The sequence below is a fragment of the Marmota monax genome, unplaced genomic scaffold, assembly GCF_021218885.2.
Source record: "Marmota monax isolate L192 unplaced genomic scaffold, Marmota_monax_Labrador192_F-V1.1 WCK01_AAM20220418_F8-fsc00285, whole genome shotgun sequence".
NCBI classification, from domain to species: domain Eukaryota; kingdom Metazoa; phylum Chordata; class Mammalia; order Rodentia; family Sciuridae; genus Marmota; species Marmota monax.
The window spans coordinates 213,391-239,339 of record NW_026695045.1 but is presented as its reverse complement, the minus strand read 5'-3'; the positions used below and the strand labels follow the sequence as shown (position 1 = coordinate 239,339).

The following is a 25,949-nucleotide window of genomic DNA, read 5'->3' as shown; positions in this document are numbered from 1 at the left end:
CTGATATAACCACACTTGAACCTGCTCCAAGAAGAGTGATACCAGAATTTTCAGCCATTAACCTAAAACTAGAAGATGGCAAAGGAATTTGGAAGACTCTGTGCTTTCTATAGTGTAGTCACCTGAAAACGTAGGGTGCTTCAAGTTCCATGAGGCCCACAAAATGCAGGAGAGAGTTCTGAGACAGCCCCAGACCCCACCCCATGGTGCACGTAAGCTATATGATCCTCCCCTTCTGTATATGATGGGACACTGCTCCCTGGATTGGTCCCTCGAGCCATCACAGGGAGCACAGGCTTTGACGGCTACCAAGGAGATGAGATGCTCACTCCTGATACTCTGTCACAGTATCCATGACTTCAGTTTTTAAAAGCAGAAATTCTTTTGTTGGCTTTGAAGCTGTGAGAAGGCCAGGTGGCTAGGAACTGAGGAAGGCCTCTGGGAGCCGAGAGAACAGCCAGCTGGAAAAGTAGACCTCTGTCCTACAACCACAAGGAATTTCATCCTGCCAGCAACCGATGGGCTTGCTTGGAAGAGGACCCTGAGCCTGGGGTGAAACTGGAGCCTTGGCTGATAGCTCAGTATCCACCTAACCAAGGATTCAGTTAAACTGGGCCTCAACTCCTGACCAAGGAGACTGCAAAATAATAAATTTGTGTTGTTTTAAGTTGCTAAGTTTGTGAAAATTTTACACAGCAATAGAAAACCAACACACTCAACCTGCGTACTGTTTCCCTTCTGAATCACACCCCTGGCCTTCATCCGATGAAGCATCATTCGCTGTGAGCTCTGAAGAGTCCAGGGCACTGGGGAATTCATACTCTTTCTGACTTAGTCATTTCACCTATGATATTATCTGCCCTGTCATTGGCCATTGCTTATCGCCCAGGGAGATATTTATGAGTAAATGATGCCAGTAAGCTCATCATTAGCTGCTGTCCACATAGCAGGCTGCAGGCCCACAGAGAGGAAGTATGGTGGGTCAGGCAAAAAACCACAGGTTTTGCAGTGAAACACACTTTATTTCAAACTCCAGCTTTGTTTCTCACAAATTGGGCAAATTCCTTAATCCTCCTGAGCTTTGGTTTCCTTATCAATAAAATGGAGACAATGCCAGTCTCATAGCAGGAAGAAAGGATTAATGAGACAATGAATGTTCAAGGTCAGCCAGTGTCTGGCAGAAGAGGGACTGGAGAAAGGCTGGCCTAGTCCATGGCACCTCTCTCCACGAAACTCATAAGTGATGCAAGAGCAAATGGAGCTGGGTGGTGGGCTTGCTGGAGTGGTGGCCATGGATAGGTCACCTGACTGGTATTCCCATAGCATGGTGGCCGAGCCATGGAGCAAATCTGGGCTCTTCCTGCCTCACTCTAACTCTCTGGCCTGCTCTGCTGCCAAGGGCATGTGGCACATTATCCAGGATCTGTTCTCAGTGGCTCCTTCTTCCGGGCAGGGGCCCTTTCCCTTCCCCTCTTCTCTTAGATTCCTTTGACCTCTTGCCAACTACATGCTGGGAAACAAGAACTCTACCAGGGCTCCACTCACTTTTTTCCCTCCTGGATTGAAAAGCTTTATGCCCCCTGTTCACTCAGCTAAATTACAAAGACTGAGACTCAAGAAATTAAGAAACAGCATAAAAAAAGCAGACGTCAGAAGCTCCAGGGCCACCATCAGTGACTGCTTACAGAAACAGGATAAGGGCCTCCTGTCCCAGAGCCTGGGGGACATCGAGGAAGCATATTTGCCCCTCCCTTCATGTCCCAGGCTCACTCCATATCTGGAATCCTCTTTCTCATGAAGCATCTTTCTCGCTCTCTCTTCTGGACCAGAGGTGCAGCTTAGAAGGGAGAATAAAGGAAATACAGGAAATGTTCCCTAGCCGGGCGCTGTGGTACACACCTGTAATCCCAGCAGCACGGGAGGCTGAGGCAGGAGGATCACAAGTTCAAAGCCAGCCTCAGCAATTTAGTGAGGGCCTAAGGAATTGTCTCAAAAGAAAAAAAGAAGAAAATGTTCTCTTAATTATGACCAGTGTTTGTTTTGCTTCCAACCCCTTTAAAAACAGTAGCTAGAGGCATGAAGAAATCAGAGCATCTGGGCAGGAGCTCTCCTGTCATTTCATCTTTGATTTTCTATCTTGGATCCTCCCAGACCAGAAGAATCTATTAGTGTCACTATCATCTGCTCCCCACCCTGACTGGCTTCTTGTATATCTGGTATCTGCATCTTTCATTGGCCTTCTAAACCCAGTGAAATCCATTGGGATGAAGCTCGTATTGAAAAAGGATCCTCAGGTACCTGTAGAATCTCCAGCACCTAAAACTCAATGTGCAGAAAGGGAATGCTTCATTCTTTGCTGAATATTTAAATGCATCTAACTTGGAGTTTTTATAACTGAGGTGGGATCTGTGGTCAGGGAGAGGAATGCCAGGAAAGATGCAAGGCATCTGGGCCTCCCCAAGAATAATTTACATACACAGCTCTCCCAGGTTCAGTGCCGGGAAATGAAAGCAGCATATTCAAATCGCAGGGCAGAGCTGCATCCCCAATTCACTACAGATAGGCTTGCGGAAAAATGAAAGAGCTATTTTTGGTCCTGTGATTGATTAGGGTTGCTATGGAAATAAGAAACAGTTATGAGAACAAAACTAACTATAAGCAAACCAAAGTCTTAAAGAGAAAGGGTCAGATGCATGGGGGGGGTGGTGGTTTTCAATCAGTTTCTGGGTGGTGCTGGAAATCCTAGCTGTTTCTACACCTGCTCGGGGACAGGGATTGGTGGCTGCTAAGAGGCCTTGGGGGATGAGTCTGAGGCTCTCCAGGGCCCAGGCCTGCAGAAGCATAGTGTCAAAGCTGGTAGAATCTGCACCATTCATTTTGAACATTATTGTCCAAAGATATTGTACTCCCACAGCAAAAACTGTAAGTGTGCCGGGCATGGTGGGACACACCTGTAATCCTTTAGGCTTGGGAGGCTGAGCCCGAGGGATCACAAGTTCAAAGCCAGGTTCAGTGATAGTGAGGCCCTAAGCAACTTAGACCTAGTCTCAAAATAAAATATAAAAAGGGCTGGGGATATGGATCTGTGGAAAAGCACCCCTTGGTTCAGTCCCTAGTAAACGAAAACAAAAAACTGTAAGTGACACCAGTTGGCAATATAAAACAAAAACAATATTCTCTTTAACAGTGTACTTTTAAGACCTATTCCATGATGCCTTATCTGTTGGGCTTGTTAAAATCAGGTATAAAGTCTCTGCAGATTTGGTGAAGTCCCAGAGAGTACCCTCAATCTCAGGAGGTGATTTTTCCTTTTTAAAAATTGCTTTATCTAGAGGCTGGGGCTGTAGCTCAGTGGTAAAGCAAATGCTTAGCCATGGGTTCGATCCCCAGCACCAAAATAAATAAATGGCTTTATTTACACAATTTGTCCACTTCAAGTATACAAGTTAATGTTTGTTAATGTATTGACAGAGTTGTGTGTCCACTGCCACGATCTAATTTTAGGACATTTCCATCACCCCCACTGACTGTCACTTCCTAGTTCTTGCCTCCCCTCAACACTACACCATAAGCAACCACTACTCTCTGTCTCTGTGACTTGTTTATTCTAGATGTTTCACATAAATAAAGTCGTATAGCATGCAGTCTTTTGTTTCTGGCTTCTTTCACATAGCATGACGTTTTGAAGGCTCATCAATGTGATTACATGTACAGGTACTTTGTTCCTTTTTTTCTGAAAAGACTAATATTCCATTGTATGGATATACCACTTTTTATTTATCCATTCTTCAGCTGATGGCCATCTGTTTCTGCACTTTGGCTATTAGGAATAGTGTTGCCAGAGGCATTCTTGCACAAGTTTTGGTAGAGGCATATGTTTTCATTGCTTTTGGGGATGTACCTAGAGTAGAATTGCTGGATCCTGCCGTAACTAACCTTTTCAGGAACTGCCAGATGGCTACGTTACTCCAAAGCAGCTGCCACATTTTATGTGCCCACAAGTAGCATATGAGGGTTCCAATTTCTCTATACCCTTGACAGCATTTGTTATTGCCCACATATTTCTTTATCCTTGGACGTTCTGGAATTTCTTTGGATCAAAATGATGATTTGATCCAAAATGATGATTTTCAAAGTAAAAACAGTCAACGTACCACATGTCCAGACATGACCCGACACTGAGGCATCAATGAAATCTTATTTCTACTGGACTACTATCAGTGGGCATCTTTTCAAGTGTTTGCTACATATGAATCTGCCCATTAATGCACTAATGCTCATACAACTACAGGAAGGTCTACTACCAGGATCCCCATGTTACAGAGGAAGAAACAAGGGCACAGAGAAGTCTAGTAGCTTGCCCAAAGTCACATGATAAATACATAAGGCTATCTGGCCCTGGAGTTCAAGCAGCCTCTTAAGAATCAGGAAAGCACGCAAGGGTTCCAGGACAGCGGAGCTTGAAGCTCAGTGGAGCCGCAGGCTTTGCTTCTCAATATGACTGGTGGCCACTAACAGCAGAAAAAGAATGTGTGCGTGTGTGTATCCCTCACGTGACAGATGTGCCCTGCTTCACACAAACCCAAAGAAGGAAAAACAGGAGTTACCTGACAGATATATTGGAGAAGTAATTACTCGTTTAAGAAATTCACAGTAGTGGTCCTTTAAATGCCTAAATATCCTAGCACCTAGAAATTTAATAATTTCTTAGGCTGCGACTGTGGCGCAGCAGTAGCGCACTTGCCTGGCATGTATGAGGCACTGGGTTCGATTCTCAGCACCACGTATAAATAAATAAAATAAAGATCTATCAACAACTAAGAAAAATTTTTTTTAATTTAAAATTTTTAAAAATTAAAACTAAATATGATAGTTTAGATTAATTTACATTGTAGAAGTGCTTTTAAAACCATATGCAGAACTCCAGGGAGGGCACAAATTATCAGATGCAAAAAGAAAAAATAATTACAAATAAACAAATGCTCATTAACTACATTATCGGTCTTATAAAAAATTGTGAAGCAAGGCACAGGATAAACCCCTGTAATCTGCTACACTAGAGGCTGATAGCAGGAGGATTGCAGGTTCAAGGACAACCTCAGCACTGAATGAGACTCTGACTCAAAAAATAAAAGGGAGTAAGTAACTCAGTGGTAGGGTACCCCTTGATTCAATCCCCATTAGCACACAAAACAAAAGACAGAACAGCACACACCTGTAATTCCAGTGACTAGAGAGACTGAGAAAGGAGGTCCTGAAGTTCAAGGCCTGCCTGGGCAATTTAATGAGACCCTGTCTCAAAATAAAACTACAAAGGGCTGAGGATGTAGCTCAGTGGTAGAACACTTGCCAGCATGTATTAGGTTCAATCCCCAGTACCATGAAAAACTTTTTTTATAATGGTTGGATTTTATATAAACATCAGCCTTTTCAATAAGCAGAAAATATTCAAACCCCATAAAAAGTAAATAAAGACATCAATGATATCCCCAGATAACTATACTATCACTAAAAAAAGTCACAAAATTACCAAAAAGTTTTTAAAATTTTTGTCCACTTTACCTTGAAGAGTACATTATAAAAAACACCATCAAGTAGATGAAGGAGGGCAAATATGCAGGTCTGGGGACTGCTATTTCGAGTGGCTCCTGCCTCACATACATCACATGGACTTTTGGAGAAAGACAGGATAAAGTGGTGCTACACTCAATAGTTTTCAAACCACTTTTTAATTTTATTTCTTAATTTACTTTGTGGTGCTGGGGATCAAACCCAGGGTCTCAGATGCACTTGGCAGTGCTCTACCACTGAACTACAGCCCCAGTCCCAAACCACTTCCCAAGTGGCATCAGAGTCCTTTCAGTAAATAAAATATGCAGGGACATGATGGCTACTGAGGCACAGGCACAGAATGTTTCCAACCAAGAGAAGGACAGTTTGAAAGCCACTCATTGACAAGAACCCTCAGCCCAACCACTCAATGCCTCATTCACCAACCCAAATTCTCCCATGTCTGAGATTAGCACTTTACAAGACGGTTTGGAGCCAAGAAAGTTAAAGGGAATATTCGAGAAGCTGGTTTGGGGTTGATGAAGTACTTATAAACTTTTAAAAGACCGTTGACTTTTAGCTTTCTTTCCTTCCACTGTCTCACTATGTTGTCTGGGCTGGTTTCAAATTACTGAGCTGCAGCGATCCTCCTGCCTCAGCTCCTAAGCAGCTGGGACTACGGGCATGTGTGCGCCACCACACCCAGGTGCTCCTTCTGACTTTTACAGGAACTGCACACGTTTTTCTCTTGCCGTCTTATCCTGTCAGCATGTGGCACATGGTGCTGTCAGTGAACGGGAAAGTCCACACAGACTCTACCTTCTGTCTAGTGGAGTTCTCCGGAAGATGACCTCGCTTTCTGGTATTCTCTTCCACATTATCACATTAGATGAACTCTAAGGCCCTATGGGGAATTTCAACTTGAGATGGAGTCACTAGTACAACTGGATTTTCAAATGTTTCTACCTTTTTTTAACAGAGGACTCACATCTAGAATGTTCCACAAAGCTAGTAAGATCAAGTACACAGAGTTTAGGGTTTTTGAATGCTGGAGGTAGAGCTACTGAAAAGTAAGTGAGAAAGGCCATTGTTGCTTGTAAAATAGGAGACAGTGGTAATGAATGAGTGTGAAGAGAGAGTTTGTATACAGATCTAGTTTGGTTTTGTTTTCTTGTATCTCACTCTTTTGGGGCGGGAAGTAGGTGGACAGAGTACTGGAGATTGAACCCAGAGATGCTCTATTACAGAACTACATCCCCAACCCTTTTTATTTTACTTTGAGACAGGATCTCATTAAGTTGCCGAGGGTCCTGCTAAGTTGCCCAGATAGGTTTTGAACTTGTGATCCTCTTGCCTCAGTCTCCTCAATAGCTGGGATTACAAGTATGTGCCATCGTGTCAGGCTGGTATCTAAACGTGAAAGTAACTTTCTATTTTCTTCATCTTAATTGGGAAATTTTTATGCTTCCACATTGACAGAAATTTTGCCCATACTTAGAAGGCAAAATTTAAAACTGTTGTGTGCATGGAAGATCTTTAATACACACATCAATTTCAAAAAGGTATGCCTGCCTAATGTCCATCTGCTCAGAATCTCAGTCTTTATTCAGGCAAGGATGAAAAGGAAATAAGGGGGTAACGTCTTGAGTCCTTTTGCTGTTCTGGGCTATGTGTGATTTTATCCATAGATAGGACGGGTGGCAGGCTAGTTGGGAAAAAAAATTGCAAAGAAGGCAGTTTCAGAAATTGAGGAGAGGAAGCAAGAAGAGAAAAAAAAAGTATAAGAATTTTAAAGCAAAGAGAAGGAGAGGGAGGCAAGGAATTAAATGTAAATAAGGGAGATGAGGATGAATCAGAGTCACTCCCCAAATATATGCTGTATAGGAAGAAGACGGTGGCCAAGAAGAATAGTGGGATCTGAAGGAGAAGTGGAGGAGGATGAGAGGAAGGGAGTGTGTGGCAGGCAGAGCATTAAAACAGCCGGAAAACAGCTGCTTGCCTCTCAGCCCACAGCAAGGAGATGCATCTTGGCCTCTCGGCGCCTCACGCAGAGGCTTCTGTTCATTCATTAGTTCAGTCATTGATGGAGCCTCGTCCTGTCCTCTGACATGCTGAGTCAACAGCAACTCGCTGGAGAAGCAAGGCTGGGAGGGAGACTGAGCTGAATATGTGAATGAAAGCATCTTTTCTGAATGGACGAAGGTCTGCTATTGGCACTTCTAGGAAAACTGAGCAGGGACACAAAATGAAGTTTCCTACAATTGAGGGCCGGACTCGTAGAGGCAGAAATAAACAGAGGATGCTTGTGAATACTGATGGTTGAGCTCAATTATGCAAGGCAAAGATGTAGAGAGACAGGCTGACCACGTCAAATGCAACTGAATTGCACATAAATAACAGGATGGGAATGAGTAGGTGTGACTCTCCAGATGGAGGCAGGCATATGGCCAGGTAGGAAATTTTCAGATGGCAAGCCTTCTCAGCTAAAACCTGCAAGAATCACCTCCCTCCTTTTTTTTTTTTTAAGCTTTATTTATTTTTTTAATGTGGTGCTGAGGATTGAACCCAGTACCTCAAACCCAGTGCTCTACCACTGAGCCACAAACCCAGCCCAAGAATCCACCCCTCTTAATCAGCTGGATAAATTTGTTGTTATTAAAATATCCATAAAATCAGAAGTGAAAACATGGTTAGACTGTTTCAGCAACACTTATCTGGATAGAAATTCAGAGTATCTTAATGATTACAAAGGCTAATAGATGGGGGGTAATTTTACATTTGCTTTATTTAATCACTGAAATGCTCTATTTTAGAGTTTGTCCACAGTCATTTGTATTTTATTTTATTGGAACCAGAGATTGAACCCAGATGCTTAACCACTTCCCCAGCCCTTTTTATTTTTTACTCTGAGACAGGGTCTTGCTAAGTTGCTGAAGCTGGCTTTGAACTTGCAGTCCTCCTACCTCAGCCTCCCGAGTTGCTGGGATTATAGGCGTGTGCCCTGGCACTGGGTATATATTTTATTTTTACAGAAAGAAATCTTCCTTTGCAAAATCATTCCACTTGTGTCATTCTCACCAACTTGAATTGAACATAACTCCATAGATATTGGTAAACTGTGGAAAAGAAATCATATTTTCTAGTAGACCAAGTAGAAAATAAAACAACAAAGAAAAGGAGATCTCCTAGGACAATCTTCTATTGAACACCCCTACAAAAATACTTTTCTTTTCTACGCAAAGTAATGCTGAGTGACAATCTTGCAATGTTACGTTAAAGAAGCATATTTTCTATTCTCTCCCCTCAAAATGGCTGGATTAATTTTCTCTGAAGAACAAAGAAGTGCTTGGGAACAGCCAGCACAATGAAAGTGGGGTAACCTGAGCACACAAACTCTCTGTCCCAAACTCCGCTTCACCAGGTGTTAATTTGTGGAGACAAGCTCCAAGTCCACAGAAGGGCCCTGGCACATCTGTGAATATGCTGCTTTACAGGTTCACATGTTAAAAGGATTGGTCCCCAAAGTGGGGCTCTCGTAGGCCTTTTGGGGAGGCCTCATGAGAAGACCTTAGGTCACTGGAGGGTGGAGTGCCCACAAAGGAGAGAGTGGGCTCCAGGTCTCTTCCTTCCTCGTTTATATCGCAGTCATCAGGTTAGCAGTTTTGCTCAGCCCCTAGGCACTCCAGCCGTGATGTGTTATCTCACCACAGGTCTAGTGACAGGGCCAATCATCACGGACTGAAACCTCCAACATAGTGAGCCAAAATAAACCTCTTTTCTTAAAAAGCTCATCACCCCAGGTAATTTGTTATAGTGACAGACCACAGACTAACACAGAAACATCACTGAATGCATCAAATCCCTGTATCCTAGTGTCCTGCTGCCTTTGATGTGTACCTTAACAGAAGTGACTTTGCTTGAAAAGGAACTTATGTGTTCTGTGTCACCTGATTCTAAAACAACAAAACATTTTCATTACTGTTGGCATTCTTCAAAAAACTTTGTTGTTTGAATAATAATAACCTTCAGGTAACATATAACTAAAATTTTAAAAAGGATAATATTTACTGAAATAGAATTGGTCCATTGGCTTCTTTAATGGGTACATTATAGCCCTGGCCCTGAAGCAAGTTTCTGGAACTTCCGTTTATTTTAAAAGGTTGATTTTGCAAAAATCTATGCATGGTTTATTCAAAATTCATGGATAAATAAGTGTGGGAGGGACTGTGGCTGTGGCTCAGTGGTAGAGTGCTCGGCTACCACGTGTAAGGCGCTGGGTTCAATCCTCAGCACTGCATAAAAATGAAATAAAGATATTGTGTCTACCTATAACTAACTAACTAAATAAATACATGTGGGAAATATTGTATACCACAGTTCCCTTTGGAGATCCAGAGTGCACTTTAGCTAGTAAAGGCTTGGAGAAGCTCTAGAAGAATGAAATCTGTTGGCTCTGTATGTCCCTTCCCTTACTTAATTGGCTGTGTACCACCATAAATGGTAGTTATAAATGGTTCTAGCTTACGTCCATCCAAATTCTCTATCATCTTCTCCATGAGGGTCCTCTTCAGTGCCCTCAACTGCAGGGCTGTTCCCTAACATGTCCCTGCTTATATGGCCCTGTTCCTAAGGAAATGAAACTTTCCCTTGTCCCAAAAATCAAGTACAAAATTGGATATTAGAACTAGTTGTGATGTAGATACAAGTTATTTCCTAATCAGCTAACTTGCATCTCCATGCCCCACAGAAGGGACACTTGGAGATGGCCAGATGGTTCTCTAATCAGCCTGGGATGATAAATGTATTCTTCCCTGGACTTATCTCTGATTTCCTAGTTAATACAGTTTAGTAGCTACAGCTACTCTTTGGTTGGAAGGTCAGGGAGAGGAGGCTTAAGAAGGGAGAGAGGGCCGAAGAACGGAGGTCGTTGGTCTATATCTCTTTGGGTTACCGGGGAAGCTCATGAGGCCCAGATTGTAAGTGAAATTCCCACCCAAGACAGTTCACTGCTTCCAGAAAAATACTCCAATCTCCCTACTGCCACTCCTGGGAAGATAACCTGAGTTCACACTGGGTGACTGATGACAGGTTCTAACTGTGAACAGCTTTTGCTCTCTTCCCCAGGCTTGTCTAAACCAGCCCTCAACAATACCATCTCTCATAGCAGCTTAATACTGTTTGAGGCTCTCATTAGTCATTTCATCCTCCCTGCGCTCTTACAATTTTCTTTTCCTACTTGTGTTGTCTAAATAATGAAAATGTTGGGTAACAGTGGACTCTTCCCCTTCTCTCCCTGTGGAACGGTCACCATTTTAACTAATGGGAAGGTGTATCCCGTTTGTCCTTGCCTCTTCCATGGATTCTTTTTTTTTTTTTTCTTTTTCCCTTTTTGGTATTAGGGATTAAACCCAGGGATGGTTCACTACTGAGCCACATCCCCAGCCCCTTTTTAAAAAATATTTTATTTAGAGACAGGGTCTTGCTGAGTTGCTTAGGGCCTTCCTAAGTTGCTGAGACTGGCTTTGAACTCACAATCCTCTTGCCTCAGACTTCTAAGCTGCTGGGATTATAGGCATGCTCCACTGCACCTGGCTTCCATGGATTTTTTTTTTTGGGGGGGGGGGAACTGGGGATTGAACTCAGGGGCACTCAACCATTGAACCACTGACCAACATCCCCAGCCCTACTTTGTATTTTATTTAGAGACAGGGTCTCACTGAGTTGCTTAGCGGCTTGCTTTTGCTGACGCTGGCTTTGAACTTGGGATCCTCCTATCTCAGCCTCCCAAACTGCAGAGTATACAGGCATGTGTTCAGCTCTCCATGGATTCTTAATAAAGGATATTGTGATGGAGAGGAGTGGTCATGAAGCAACGTATATATACTTTCTAGGTCACTGTTATCAACTCACTATAACTGAGGTCTTCAAATTCCTACAAAAGAGAAAAAAAATCCTTTCTCCTTTGTTACTACTGAGGCTAAATTGATGCCACTGTGTTACGTTCATCTTCAAGAGAAATTTTCTTTTTTTTTTTTTTTAAGCTCTAGTAGAAAACAAAGGCCATTACTTTGGAAGGCAGATAGTCTCCTTGGGCACCATGCTTTGTGCCTTTTCAAATTTCAGGAGAGTCTGCAAGTTTCGATAAACTGGTTAAATGGTCAGTCTTCTGGAAAACTTGTTATTGTGTTCTTCTTTGTTTACTATATAATTGAGATTTTTCCCCATAATCAGGTTAAAGATATTTTTCCACTTCCTGGCCAAATGGCATTTCCATAGAATTCTAAACACACACAACCACTCACAGTGATGAAAAAGCTTCTCTGCCTTGATAATGAGGAAAATGTCAAAGTCCTAGATGACCCTAAGTACAAAGTTCACTAGCCTGGGTTTTCTCACAAAAGGGCGCAGTACCAGGTCTAAGTAACAGGCTGGACAGTCAGAGGCAGACCTCGTGATCCCAGGTGCAGGCACACTAGCGCTCTGGCAGAGACACTGGTCAAGAGTTCTCAGAACCCTGGGGCTGCCTCTCTGAGAAAGGAAGGGCACAGTGACCCTACTCGTGACTCTGGCGTTGGAGACGTTTTTCTTTTGGGTGGAGAGCAGGAAATAAGGAGACTGAGAAAGACATCAAAAAGATGAATTCAGGATTAAAGGATTGGGGGATAAAGAGCTCAATTAAAATGCACTTAAAACAGGAAGGAAGATGAAGGACATTGAAAGCATCTGTCATAAATCCTGGGCGCAGACCTGTACTCAGAGCACAGGGTGGGCTCTTTAGCCCAGGCTGTTGTGGGCAGTGTGAGAACCCAGCTGGGTCCGAGTCCGGGGGCGGCAGCTTCAAAATGTGCTCTGTAAGCCTGAAGGAATAAACCTGGGGCAGACAGAGAAAAATCCAGATCCCTAGTCCTGGGGAGTTGGAAAGAAAAGCTGTCCTATATTTGGGATGGAAAATAAAAGCAAACTAGTCAGCAACAATGTGGAGTCCCTGAGGAGAACTGGATCTAGACCTTGACCTGACATTCCAAGCACCATGATCTGCCCTTTAGGTGGCCAGGATCCAGCACCTGCCTCCTGGGCTGGAGTGGGCATGCTAGGGACTGATCGAACCTGACCCCCCAGCGTGACAGTGTCCAAAGATGGGCCTGGGGGAGCTAATGAGGTTCAGATGAGGGGATTAGTACCCTTAGAAGAAGAAAACTGAAAGCTTGCTTTCTCTCCTCACCATGTGAGAATGCAGAGACCTCTCACCAGGAACGAATTGACCTGCACCTCCATCTGGAACTCCCAGCCTCCAGAAATGTGAGAAATAAGTGTCTTGTAGTTTAAGCTCCCAGTCTATAGTATTTTGCTATCAGCCCGAGCTGACAAAGGGCGGCAGGTGTCTGCAGTGGGGCTTTGCTATCCCTCAAGTCACCGAAACGTCTCCTGCTCCTAGGAATCTTACCACACTTCCCCACATGGCACTTCTCTCCTTTCTACAGTTCTCTGTGCCTCAACCATGACACTTAATGTGGCACTGGTCTTCCTCGAAACACTGATAGTTATGAGTTCATCTGATTCAGTTTAACTTCTCCCAACTCGGCCCGATAAATCCACTTCCTGAACCAATCCCAACCGAGGCAGGAGACCCCTCCCAGTTGATCCCACAGGGCATCTGACTTACTGTGCATGCCAACTGCAGGGCAGCTTCCTGGCTCATACAGTTCCTATCCCTTCTCTTCCCTTGGCCCTCCCGAGTCGGCGGATTCTCATAGCGTGATTACTATACTCGGGTCTCTAAGACTAGTTCTGCCACAAGGCTGCCTCTTACCCATCGGGTTGCCAGATAAAATAAGACAACAATCTTCTGGTGTAACTATGTCCTGTGCAATATTTGGGACATACTTATGCTAAAAAATTACTTACTGTTTATCTGGACATTTAAATTTAGCTAAACATTTTCTATTTTTAAATTTTTTTATTTGTTCTTTTTGTTATACGTGACAGTAGAAACCATTTTAATATAGTACATGCTTGGAATATATCTTATTCTAATTAGGATCCAGTCTTGTGGATGTACATGATGTGAGATTCACTGTGGTGTATTCTGTCACGAGCCATCCATGGGCTGTGGGGACTATGTTGCTCATCGTAGCCTAATGAGGGGAACGTCCCGTGGCACCCCCACAGGGACTGACCACCTGATGCAGGTGAACTTCCCCCTCAAGCTCTGCCAGAGATCCCACACAGCACCTGAGATGGGTGAAGCAAGACTCTGCCCTTAAAACCTTATCCCTGCCTTTGATGTCCCCCGATACAAATAAAGCAAGTGTGGGCTCCATTTTGCTTTTATCAGTGAGGAAGCTCGATCCCTGAGATTGGCCAGCCCATCCTGCCCCCACTTTCTAAAAATGTTTTCTGTATCCTATGGTTCTTTCGCCGTTCTATTTTTCTTAGCTTTTATTTCGCGGCCAGCCCATTCCAACAAGGGGGAACTGCATTTCCGTCACTTGCACGAACATGGGAGAGAGTATTTATATGTGTACATAGAAAAGTTATGTCAGATTCATTCCAATGTCTTTCCTTTTCGTATCCCCCTTCCTTCCCTCCATTCCCCGTTGTCTAATCCACTGAACTTCTATTCTTCCCTCCCCCTTATTTTGGATTAGTTTCCACATATCAGAGAGAACACTCAACCTTTGGCTTTTGAGGATTGGCTTATTTCACTTAGCATGGTATTTCCAGGTCCATCCAATACTGGCCAATGTTATAAAGTCATTCTTCTTTATGGCTGAATAATATTCCACTGTGCACATACACCACACTTCATCTATTCATCTATTGAAGGGCACCTAGGTTGGTTCCATAGCATAGCTATTGTGAATTGAGCTGCTATAAATACTCATGTGGCTGTGTCACTGCAGCATGCTGATTTTAACTCCTTTGGGTATAAACTGAGGGGTAGGATACCTGGGTCACATGGTGGTTCCATTCCTAGTGTTTTGAGGAATTTCCATACCGCTTTCCAGAGTGGTTATACTGATTTGCAGTCCCACCAACAACATTCTCTATTTCTGTTTATCAACTCTCCCAGCACCACGTGATTAGATGACATACCTAACACTGATGCATCCTGCCTTGGGGACCAGAGCCCTATGCCTGGGACTCAAGCCTCAGCCTCAGCCCAGGGCCTTGCTTTCACATGGCTCCGCTTGTCTGGCGGAATTCCCCAGAACTACTCCTCTGCCCTCCATTCAAGACCTCTGCTGGCAGCTCAGTCTGGAGCTTGTCCAGCCCCGTGGACAGGTCTGTTGCCAACCTGCCCCCAGCTGAGTAGCCTCTTGGTTCCCATAAACCCCATGACTTGCTGATGAACCCAGGCTTTGACTGGAATGTCCAGCTATTTCCCACTGGACTGTGACCCCAAGGGGCAGGAGGACTTTCCTCAATGATGCCATGATGTTCTACATATCACGGGTACTTAATAAATGACAGTTAACCTCAGACGGAAATACACAGACGATTGAACTGGGAAAGAGGTTGTAAAAATAGGGGCAGGATAATGAGAAAGCAGATAAAAGAGGCCAGGTAATATTCTGAGTCAATAGAAAAGAGTGAGTATGAGATGGTGCAACTGGAACTAACTTCCTCTTTGTATGTTTTGATCCCAAACTTTCTCCAAAAAGAATTTTTTAAAAATTATTTATCTTTAAAAGTCTAATTATCTGGACCCAGTGGCACATGCCTGTAATTCCAGCTACTGGGGAGGCTGAGGCAGGAGGATTATAAGTTTGAGGCCAGTCCCAGCAACTTAGTGAGACCCTGTTTCAAAATAAAATAAGTAGGGCTGGGGATGTAGCTCAGTGGTAGAACACTTGCTAGCATGTGTGAGGCCCAGGGTTCAATCCTCAGTACTACAATAAAAATATAAATAAATGAAAGTCTGATTACAGGTACAGGAATACTCTGGGACAGAAGTTGCAAAGAAGTAAAGACCACAAGCCCCTCAGAAGTCCTCAGAAGTGACCAAGGTTTATAGTAATGGAGGCTGGCTCAGAGTACTGCCTTGGCATTGTCCAGAGCCATGTATTCACTCTTTTTCCTGAACCTCAGTCCTTTATATAGTACATTCTTATGAGGTATTTTGGTCACAGTGACAAAAATCTAACACCATTTATACTCCCGTAGAGATTCCATTTTTAAGGATGTCTTGGGTTGAGTATTTACCATGCATTGAACACCAGGCTAAGTTCTCAAGGAATTACGTAATGTAACTTTACATCCTCCTTATGAGATAGTTATTGCATTTCCCCACATACAAGTAAGGAAATGGGGGCTTAGAGGAAGATAATCTACACAGCCCCCAATGGGCACTGGAGACAGGTTTCAGCCCATTCCAAAGTCTGTTTCTTGATGATTATGCAATGGCTACAGGCAGCAATCTGGGGGTGCTGATGCAGGGAAGCATCAGGCTGCCTGTGGCCACAGACAGTGTGCTGACAGCCTTCTCTGCCTTAGACCTGGGGTCGGCCAACTCACCTGGGGCCAAACTTGGCCCACTGCCTGGGTGAGCATGACCATGCCAAGTGGTTTACATGTTGTCTATGGCTGCTGCTGCTATGGTAGAAACTGTATGGCCCACTCAGCAGAAATTGTTGATGATATAACCCTCTACAGAAAATGTTTTCCAACCCTTATGTCAGGCCACTGAAGCCTTCTGCTAATTGCTCTAGAAAGGAGGGATTTTCCAAATTTTAGAAAAAAAAGGAAGAGAGAGCAGTAGTCCCCTAATTTGGGCAAAAACCACTATATATATTCTATCATTTCATAAAAGACAAGATTTTAATACTTAAGTATAAGGGGATATAATTACCAATAGTACTTTGGGTGAAATAAATGTAAATGTATGAAAAACTTTGATACTATTTGTATAGATGACTCCATAGCACCTGTCAGCCCTCCGAACCTGTGTATCTATCATTCATTCATGCACTCACTCTGTCAGACCATATGATTTATTGAGCACCTACTATGTGCCAGGTACTATACCCACACTAAGGGCATGATGAATCATTTCCCTCTATTTCTTTTACCATCTGTCTTTCCTTTGGTTGTTTGGATTGAAATAAAAAAAAAAACAAAAACCTTTTAACACAATTCAATTAACCATTTTCTTGTTATGACAGCCTGATGGTATATCACTGGGGAAAATGATCCATTTGAAAATATCACAACACAATAATATGGGGTCTCTCTCTTTCTCTTTTAGTGTACATAATGACTTGAGAAACTTAGGGCAGGAAGATATTTATCAAGCCACAGAAACTGTCCACTCCAGATCTCTGAGGGTAACTGTTCACACATATATCTTTCCATTTTGAAGTTCTCTAATATAAAAGTTCCACCTCCCAATAATTCCTCAAATCCCTTAATACCATGTTGCTAGAAACTATTCTTCTATGATAGTGAATGTATCCCCAATAAAGCAGTCAAGTCATTTAAAAATTATAAGCAAAAGTTAATTATACAAAGTGACTATCCAGGTACTTCAAAAGTTAATTATAAAGTGACTATCCAGGTATATTCTTGAACAAATGAGAACATTCAAATTGTTGCATTACATATAAACTATGTAACATGTCTATGCTTAAATATATCTGATTCAGAATTATTCCTTTTAAAAAAACTATCACATTGATAAGACAAATACAAGGAATGTTCCAATTACTCCACTGATCATTGGATATTTAAAAAAAATTATTGATACTTACTGTGTATTCTGATTCCAGATATTCATTTGAAGAAAAGGGAAAAGAAAAAAAAAGATAAGAATGATTTAGACCATATTTATGTGTAACACACCACAGAACTAAAAAATATGGAGTTATAATTATAATTATTAAAAATGAACTATAATTATTAAAAATGTAGTAAAGAAACCTTCCCATAATTAGATTTTCATAAATACTAATGTCTCCATTTCTGTTCTGAAACTATTTTAATAGGTTGTGGCTGGGCAGATAAGAACAGGAAGACAAGATTCAATTAGCCTATAGGTTTGTGGCTAATTAAAAACCCAAGAGTTGGCATTCTACAAGCAGAATTAAAGACTAATAATTCCAGTAAAGCATTTCATTAACCACAAAGGAAATCTTCTAAGTGGAAAAGTAGCTTTTATAACCAGTACAAAGAGCTTGTTATAAGAATGTGCAAACGGCATCTTGGAATTTGGTGTATTCAAGAACAGGAACCAAACCTAGATTTGGGGGTCCATGGTTTCTGGTACAGTATTCAGTACAGAGAGTTTATAAGCACTTCTCTAGGAGGAAGGTGATCTTAAAGATTTTCATATTTTATTCCAATAACAAAGGAAGTCACTGGGAGCAGAAAGACTCAGTAGAAATTTTTACACAAATTATAATCAATTGGGGTGGGGCTGTAATTCAAACAAGCCAAAATAAACCACTTTAGAGATGAATCACAGGGAGAAATAGGAATAATAAAACCTCAAGAGACTAGGACTAGGTCTTCACCTCCCTTGTCGATGGCTGTTTATTACAGTCACTCCCGGGAGGAAGATGGAATGGCTTAGCTGAACCCCGCCCCCTGCCAGCCCTGTATGGATTATCGGTTCTAACTCAGTGAAATTCCACTACTGCTGTGTCCTGGCATTTACCACATGTGGCATACTGCTTGTGCTAAGGACTTACCTGTAATTGTGTAAGGATAATAGTTCCAAGCCTTCTCTGTCACATAAAATATTTTTGGGACAACAGCTCTAGCCCAACTTGGCAGTTTGCTAAGAGGAAAGAAAAAAAAAAAAAAGATATTAGAGCCTGTTCAGAACCTGGCCACATTACTGATCTTTCTGGATAAATTGCTAGAGAAATCAGGGATTCTCAAGCATCTCTTCTCTCTATGCCCTTCACTTCCCTATCCCTGCGCTTTTACCTGTGGCTGAGCATTTCCTGTGCATACTCATGTTCTCTCAAAATGCATAAAGGCAGGAGGCTATAGCCTCTTTTGGAGGAGGGAGGCTCCTAGGGCTGTAAACCTGGCTTCTTTGATTGGAGAGTTTGGAGCCTGGGAGGCGCCATGTTTGGAGAAGTCAGCCAACCCGGCCTTGGTCTCTTAGGGTGCCATGGAGGAAGTGGTCTACGGGGATGCTTAAGCCCAAAGTGGGGGAAACAGAGGCCAGCTTCAACCCAGCAACCTGTATGAGTGGCCTTTCAAAAATGGGCAAAAGCAATAGAGGCGAGAAACTTGGAGACATGAAAAAAAAAACATCACCGCTTGATGGCTATAGTTGGTTGAATGGTGTCCCTCAAAATAATGCAGTAAACTCGTACTGTGACCATGATCTCATATAAAAGCAGGGTCTTTGCAGATGTAATTAAGGATCTCAAGATGAAATAATTTTGCATTACGTTAGTCAAACTCTAATTACTAGAACCCTTATAGGAGAAAGAAGGAGGAAATTTGAGACTCTGACACCCAGAGGGAAGGCCATGTGAAGATGGCAGCAGAAAGCAGAGTGGGGCAGCTGCAGGCCGAGGGACGTCAAGGACTGCTGCAGACAGCAGAAACCGGCCAAGGGCATGGAACAGATGCCCTGCAGAGTCCCCAAGCAATCCAACACTTCCATCACCTCGATTTCAGACTTCTGGCCCCCAGAACTCTGAGAGAATAAATTTATATTGTTTTAAGCCACTTCGTTTGTGGAAATTTGTTGTGTCAGCAACAGGAAATTAATCCAACGACAGAGTCATTCATTTGGAGCAAGGGCCTGGACAGTCACTTGCAAAAACACAAAAGCACAAGGTCCTAAGGTCTTTTGTACATGCAATACTAATTAACTTCTGTTGTGTTTTCCTTCAGAGGCAAGCCCTACAGTGAGCACAGGGCCAGAGAATTCCTCAAACATCCTTATAATATTTAAGAAACTTATAAGGCAATCTAGTTTTTAAACTAATCTACATGATTTTTATCCCCCTCCCCCCACAGCAACATATCCGGGATTTTTCTGCTTCTTTCCTGTTCCAGTGCCTACAGCAATGTCTGGGATGCTAACATCACACAGTGGATCAGACCTAGGGAGATGACGTAGATGCTCAGCCCCTTAGGGCTGTGTGTTGGCAGTAAAGAGCATCAAGAAGCAGTTCTGAATTCCAAGTTGATAAAACCAGGAGAGGGAGGACATCAAACCAGTTGAGCCCCAAATCCCAAACCCCTCTTGGATGTGAAACCTAAATGACAACAAGGGCCTGTCAAATACTGTGTACCTTGGGTGTCTTCTCAAATTGTTTCTCTTATTTCTGACAGTAGCCAGGCCCAGCTTTTGAAAAGACAAATGTGTATTTTCAATGGTTGGCCGGACCTAACTCAAAGCTCTGGGCTGTTGATCAGGGTTGAAACAGATGGGTGAGTGTCAGCCCACGGCCCTGGGTCTCAGGTGGGCTGCAAGAGACAACGAAGCTGCTTTAAAATCCACCTGACACTTCTTGCTTCTCTAATGCAGAATTTCTCAGTCCCATAAAATCATCTCCACAGTAACTGCTCATTTACCTTATATTCTGCTTCTCAAAGGATGGGCGGCTCCCTGGCAGGGGTTTTTATAGCTTTTGCTGATGACTGATTCCATCAGTGACTTTGGAGGGCAACTGAGGTTGACATTGAGTGGGAAAATCCCACAGGCTTGCTTGCAGGAAATAGTCTTGAGCAAGACTTCCCCTGGGGTCCTTTCTGTTTGAACCCACACCCCAAAGTGATGCGCCAATGAATGTGTAGGGAAATGCAGATTCAAGTCGTGGGCACATATGCTTTTATGCTTTTAATGGACTGAAACAGGGTTGGAGATTCTTCTCAAAGTAAGCAAGCCATTTTTTAGCTTAGATGAAGTGCATATGTCTCTTTCAAGCCCAGAGCCTGCTCCCACAATTCTCTTGTGCAGAGAGGTTCCATCTCTGCTTCACTTCTCCTTAAATGCACTAGGCTCCTCCTGTGTAGCACTCTGAAGGCCTAGGTGCCTTCTCCCTCCATAATTCATTCTCTCTAGCATTTAAAAAGCCTCCCAACAGAACCACTTTCCTAAGTAACAGTCATTTTCTGGAAGGAAGATGAAACCAATGACAATTTTCCATTCATGCTGAGACCTTTCCTATTTGCAAACAGTCATGACTCCAGAATCTAGAAACTTCATTGTAGCTGTGCATCCACCAACTCATGAAGGATAGGCCAAACTACTGTCAATCACCTTTTCCAGTGAGATGCCCTAAAAAACACAAGTATCCAGCCAAGATGGCTGCTAGGATTTTGTATGTCTGGAGAGGAAACCCTTCTGGTATAAGACATTTATTGGGTCAAGTACAGCAGGTTGGGACCACTTGTTTGCAACAAGTTCCGTGATGTTTGCTATAGTTTGGATGTTAAATGGTCCCCGGAGGACCATGTGTTAAAGGCTTGGTCCCTAGGGTGGTGCTATTGGGAGGTGGTGGGACATTTTGGAGGTGGGGTCCTTAGGTCATTAGGGACATGTCTTTCAAAAGGGATTTGGGTACCCCAGCTATTTCCTCTTCCTCTTTTGCTTCCTGGCCATGAGGTGAGTAGTTTGCTCTGCCATGAGCTCCCCTTTCCCACATTGTCACATGAAACCTCCATCAGAGGCCTAAAAGCAATAGGTCTGCCTGATCATGAACTAGAACCTTTAACACTGTAAGCCAAAATAAACCTGAACACTTTATAAGTTCATTGTCTCAGGTATTTGTTATAGTGACAAAAAGCTGACTAACAATGCTATTTCAGTATTTCTAAGCCCACTAACAGACCTCCTTTCCGTCCCCCTTCCCACAGAACACATCATTATTTGAATCATTTATGTCTGAGAAAGTAAAACTTATTTTCCCCTGCAGCAGTGATTTATGAGGACCTGCAAAGGAAAATGGAATTAAATTAGTTCCCACTGTTGCTGTCACTTTCACGATATACACTGTCAATTCTAAGAAAAAGCCTGTCATTCATACTCACTACCAGGTGTCAAACAAAAGCCTCTCTTCTAGAAAGACGGCAAATTTGAGTCAAGTCCTTAATCCATGCTCAGGCCAGGACCAAATTTCCCAATGGGCCACCTCTCCAACACTCAGGACTTAGAGACATTTAAATTCTAAAGCTTTTCTAGAATCTGAACACATGCTACTGTGACATGATATTCAACTGCTTCATATTCCCCTAAGACGGCTCTGTCAATGCCTCTCAGACAGACTTCAAAGTGTTTGGTTTTCTTACTTTCTTTAGTATGAAAGAGAACATAATCCAGCCAGGTGGCCAACTCATCCTGGCTTACCTGGGACTTTCCTGGGTTTAGCCCTGAAATTCCCATGTGCCAGAAGATCACTCAGTCCCAGGCAAATTGGGACACTTAGTCACCCTAGAGTCCTGGTTCTTAATAGTGGGTATTTTTGTCTCCCCCCATGATAACCATAACAAATAGTTACCAGGCTCCAAATTCAACAGAAGCAAGACTGAGGAACTTGGTACACTGTTTCTCCTCTCATGTAGTCCCAAGTTTCCCTCTATCACAACTGACCAGACTAGAAGGCCTGGGGAAGGTGGGTTCTGAACTGGCCTCAGGTTGAAGGTGTTTAGCTGCTTCTCAGACCTTCTGGGAAGAAAGTATAAAGGTCCATCAGAAGCTTCTGGTGTTTACAATCCAGATTGTCTCAAAGTTTCCCCTCGGATCTAATCTCACATTGCAGTATATGCTCACTTGGGACCTGATCCAGGAGGTAGTGAACATCATTAGGCTAAATGTGGTCTAAATGGAATCTAATTTCATTTTCTCAACAGGAGTCAGAATTGTGACAGTCTTAACTGGAAATCTGAAACTTAAACATTCCCAGCAGAAAAGACGGACCAGGGATTTTCTCCTAAACAGACACCTAAACCTAAATCCTGTCTCTTCCTGCACTGAGATTATGTTCAAATGACAGGAGTTCATTTTAAAGGGGACCCCACTACCCTGTATCCTCATTTCCCTCTGATCCAGGAGGAATATTCTGACCTTTCATTTCTTCTTTGTGGTGAAATTTGACATTTGACAACGATTTGATAATAATCGATGGCCCTTATCCAGTTGTACGAACAGTGATTTCTGAGGTCTCTAAATTTCTTCTTCAGCTATTCTGATTCATTCACTTACTCTTCTAAATGGTCGTTCTGGCTGGTCTTTCACTTGTGCTCTTAATGTAATTGTTTATATAGCAATAAGGAGATGAGCAGAGTTTCCAGACCACAGCTATCACCTGCAGGAGGCTGAGCTGCTGTGCTTCATCCACAGGAACTGCCCAGAAACAAAGTTCCTTGCACTTGGACAAAGACCCCACCAACTTAAACTCTGGGCTAGGTTTGGGGAAAGGGGGCCTGTGTTATGCAGATTCTTTGAAGGCTCTGCTTGAATGGCATTAGGGTAATGTGGTCAGCGGGCTGGGGAGCTCCCAGGAAACAGTCACTCCTGTCAACATCATCTTTCAGGGGTGAGGCAGAGCCAAGGTGGAAAATGCTTAGCTGGATGCCCTCTAAGATCCCAATCAGGCCAAAACTTTCCATCTCTATAACTTCCTGTGAGAGTACTTGAGGAAGCAGAGTGTTCTTAAGTATTGAGATGGTAACAGAACAGAATAGCTTGGACTGAGAGGTATGAAAGGAGGAAGCCCTTCACACACTCTAGTACTTCCATAGCACTCTCACCTTCATATATATATATATGTGTGTGTGTGTGTGTGTGTATGTATATGTGTATGTATATACATATATATCTCCTTATATGCTAATTATATTAATAATGTAAAATCTAGAATGTTCTCTGTTGTGGTTGTAGTGCACTCTTGGCTACTCCCACCTACAGTGCAAGTCCCACCTGGGCAAGGACCTTTGTTCTGTTCAGTGTAGCATCCCCAGCATCTAGAAAGGTACTCCATGAGTATTTTTTTCAAAGAATGAAGATTATATATCCAGAAGTCAGAAAGGACTATGAATCTTCTTCTGACTAAGAATCTTCTTTGAAGTAAGCATGGAAACAAGCTATCAGGCCAGAACCTCTTACTGGGACACTCTCTCCACTACCTGAGCAGTGGCCTCTCCCAAAGCCACATGAGCTCTAAGCATTAAGCTGACTCTGGGGAATCTGGGAAATGGCATTGATTTGCTCAGCAGAGTTGGTAGAATCTGCTGATAGAATAGGAAGAAGAAATGGGATAGAGAGCACAGAGCCATGGCAGCAAAGTTCCACCACTGTGCTGTTAGGTAAAAGGACCAGCTGGCGGCTTTGCATGCCCTGTCAAAAAGGATCCATGACTTCTAGAAGCTTTATCTTCTGCTACCAAATCACCAGAGGCCAGGAGAGATTGCCGTGGAAGGTAAGGGCATGGAGTGGGGAGAATGCTATTTTCCCCGTGCAAATCAATTGAGGCATTAGTCGGGATCACCATTAGAAGCTGGCAAGGCTCCCTGACTGGCAGCTGCCAGCACAGCCTAATAATCCAGCAGCCGTGGTGGTGACACTCATGACTAAAAAACAAGCCTAAAAATAGGCTCTATCTTTCCTCCCATGCTCTGCTCCCTTCTCCCCCCATGGGCTTCATTGGGAAGGGACTGGAGAGATGCTTTGGATGGAGTGAAAACAAAAGGTGACAAAGGAAAAGTCCCCCATCATGTGTTTCTGGGTGACAGTTTTATTTAGAATCACTATTCCAAGCCTGGCCTCCTTTTTCTGGATGTCAACTGAAACCAGGAGTTTTGAAGACAAGACAAGAAAGACCACTTATTTGGTCAACCGAACTGGATCAAAGACCCAAGGACAACTACCAAATGTACTTCTGTATTAGACTCCATGTATATGGACGATGCGTTAGTGCTAATATACTAAATGTATTAGGCAACCACCAAAGTGTATGGTGCACCCAGCCAAATATCAGATGCTGCAGGAAGTGCTGGAGGGCGGAACAACTCCACAGTCCCTGGGAAATGTGAGAGATGCATGTTGTTTTAAAGGCACATTTGACACACTTATAAAATGGGCAAAGGATTTGAATAGACAGCTCAAATGAAGATATGCAAATGGCCAATATATATACAAGAGATGCTCAGCATTATTCATCATTAGAGAAATACAAATTAAAACACTGGGCTGGTGTCATGGCCCAGTGGTAGAGCGCCTGCCTAGCATGTGTGAGGCACTGGGATCGATTCTCAGCACCACATACAAATAAATGAATAAAATAAAGGACATCAACATCGATAAAAATTAAAAACAAACAAACAAACAACCACCAGATACTGCTTCACACCCAACCGGAGGGCTATGATCAAAGAGACACACGATAGCCAGCTTCACTTACTATGTGGGAAAAGTGAAACTTTCATGTGTTGCTAGTAGAAATATAAAAGGGCCAGGGCTGGGGTTGTGGCTCAGCGGTAGGGCACTCACCTCACACGTGCGGGACCCTGGGTTCGATCCTCAGCACCACATAAAAATAAATAAGTAAAATAAAGGTATTATGTTCAACTACAATTAAAAAATAAATAAATAAATAAAAGGTCTAGTGCCTTTGGAAAACAGTCTGGAAGTTCTTTTCCCTGCTATAGGTCGTCAGGGCTGGGTCTGTAAACCCATAGGATGCTTACATTTGAAATTTTGAAACAAGGGATAGAGAGAACAAAGGGGAAATTGGGGTGCATCCACAGAACCGTGCTGGTGATGGCTGGAGGCAGCAGAGGTGGCAGAAGGAAGCAGTCTGGTTGTAGTTGGAGATGGCGGTCATCACTGCGCTCTTGGCCCTCTGGAGCCATCGGATTCCTGCCCATTCTTTTGCCTCCAGATAATTCTGTGGGGTCCCTAATATTATTCCATGAAATACTCTTTCTGCTTAGAAGACAGTCTCTATTTCTGCTTTTTCAGTTTAAGTAACTTATGCTCCAGCCAGAGAGAACACAGATGTTTGGGCTTTGCTTGATAATAATTATTGTTGAATCTAACTCCCCTTTGTGCAATTTTCTTCTTTCCACATTAACTGGAGAGTAGGTCATGATTACACAGTCTTTGAATATTTCCAGTGCCTCTAATAGTAACCTTGGGTAACAGAGCAGTTTGTGAATGCGATTTGACTTCACATATAGATCCATTCACTTAGCCAGCTCATGAATTCAGGTCCATAGGAGACTATATTTAATAATGTGAGTTATTAAGTGGGGTACTGGGAACATCTTAGCTACTGCCAGTCCATTCTTAGGACCTGCTCTCCTATGAACACTCACAAGATGGACAGGTAGACTCATGAATGTGGGAACCAGGTATCCTTGGACCCTACCTCAATAAGGAAATAGGATTGTTCTTACTTCATTAAGGGCTTCCCTATAAAACCTGAACG

General features: G+C 43.0%; 1 protein-coding gene across 1 annotated transcript in view; it reads right to left on the bottom strand.

Moving 5' to 3' along the window:
* The window catches only part of Pitpnc1 (phosphatidylinositol transfer protein cytoplasmic 1), a 253,057-nt gene that overhangs the window by 100,489 nt on the left and 126,619 nt on the right, over nt 1-25,949 (bottom strand). Inside the window, exons 4-5 of the mRNA XM_058573717.1 lie at nt 18,240-18,328; nt 17,301-17,308 (exon numbers count right to left, since the gene is read on the bottom strand). Of these exons, the coding sequence (XP_058429700.1) occupies nt 17,301-17,308; nt 18,240-18,328 (97 nt within the window). The remainder of the gene's footprint in view (nt 1-17,300; nt 17,309-18,239; nt 18,329-25,949) is intronic.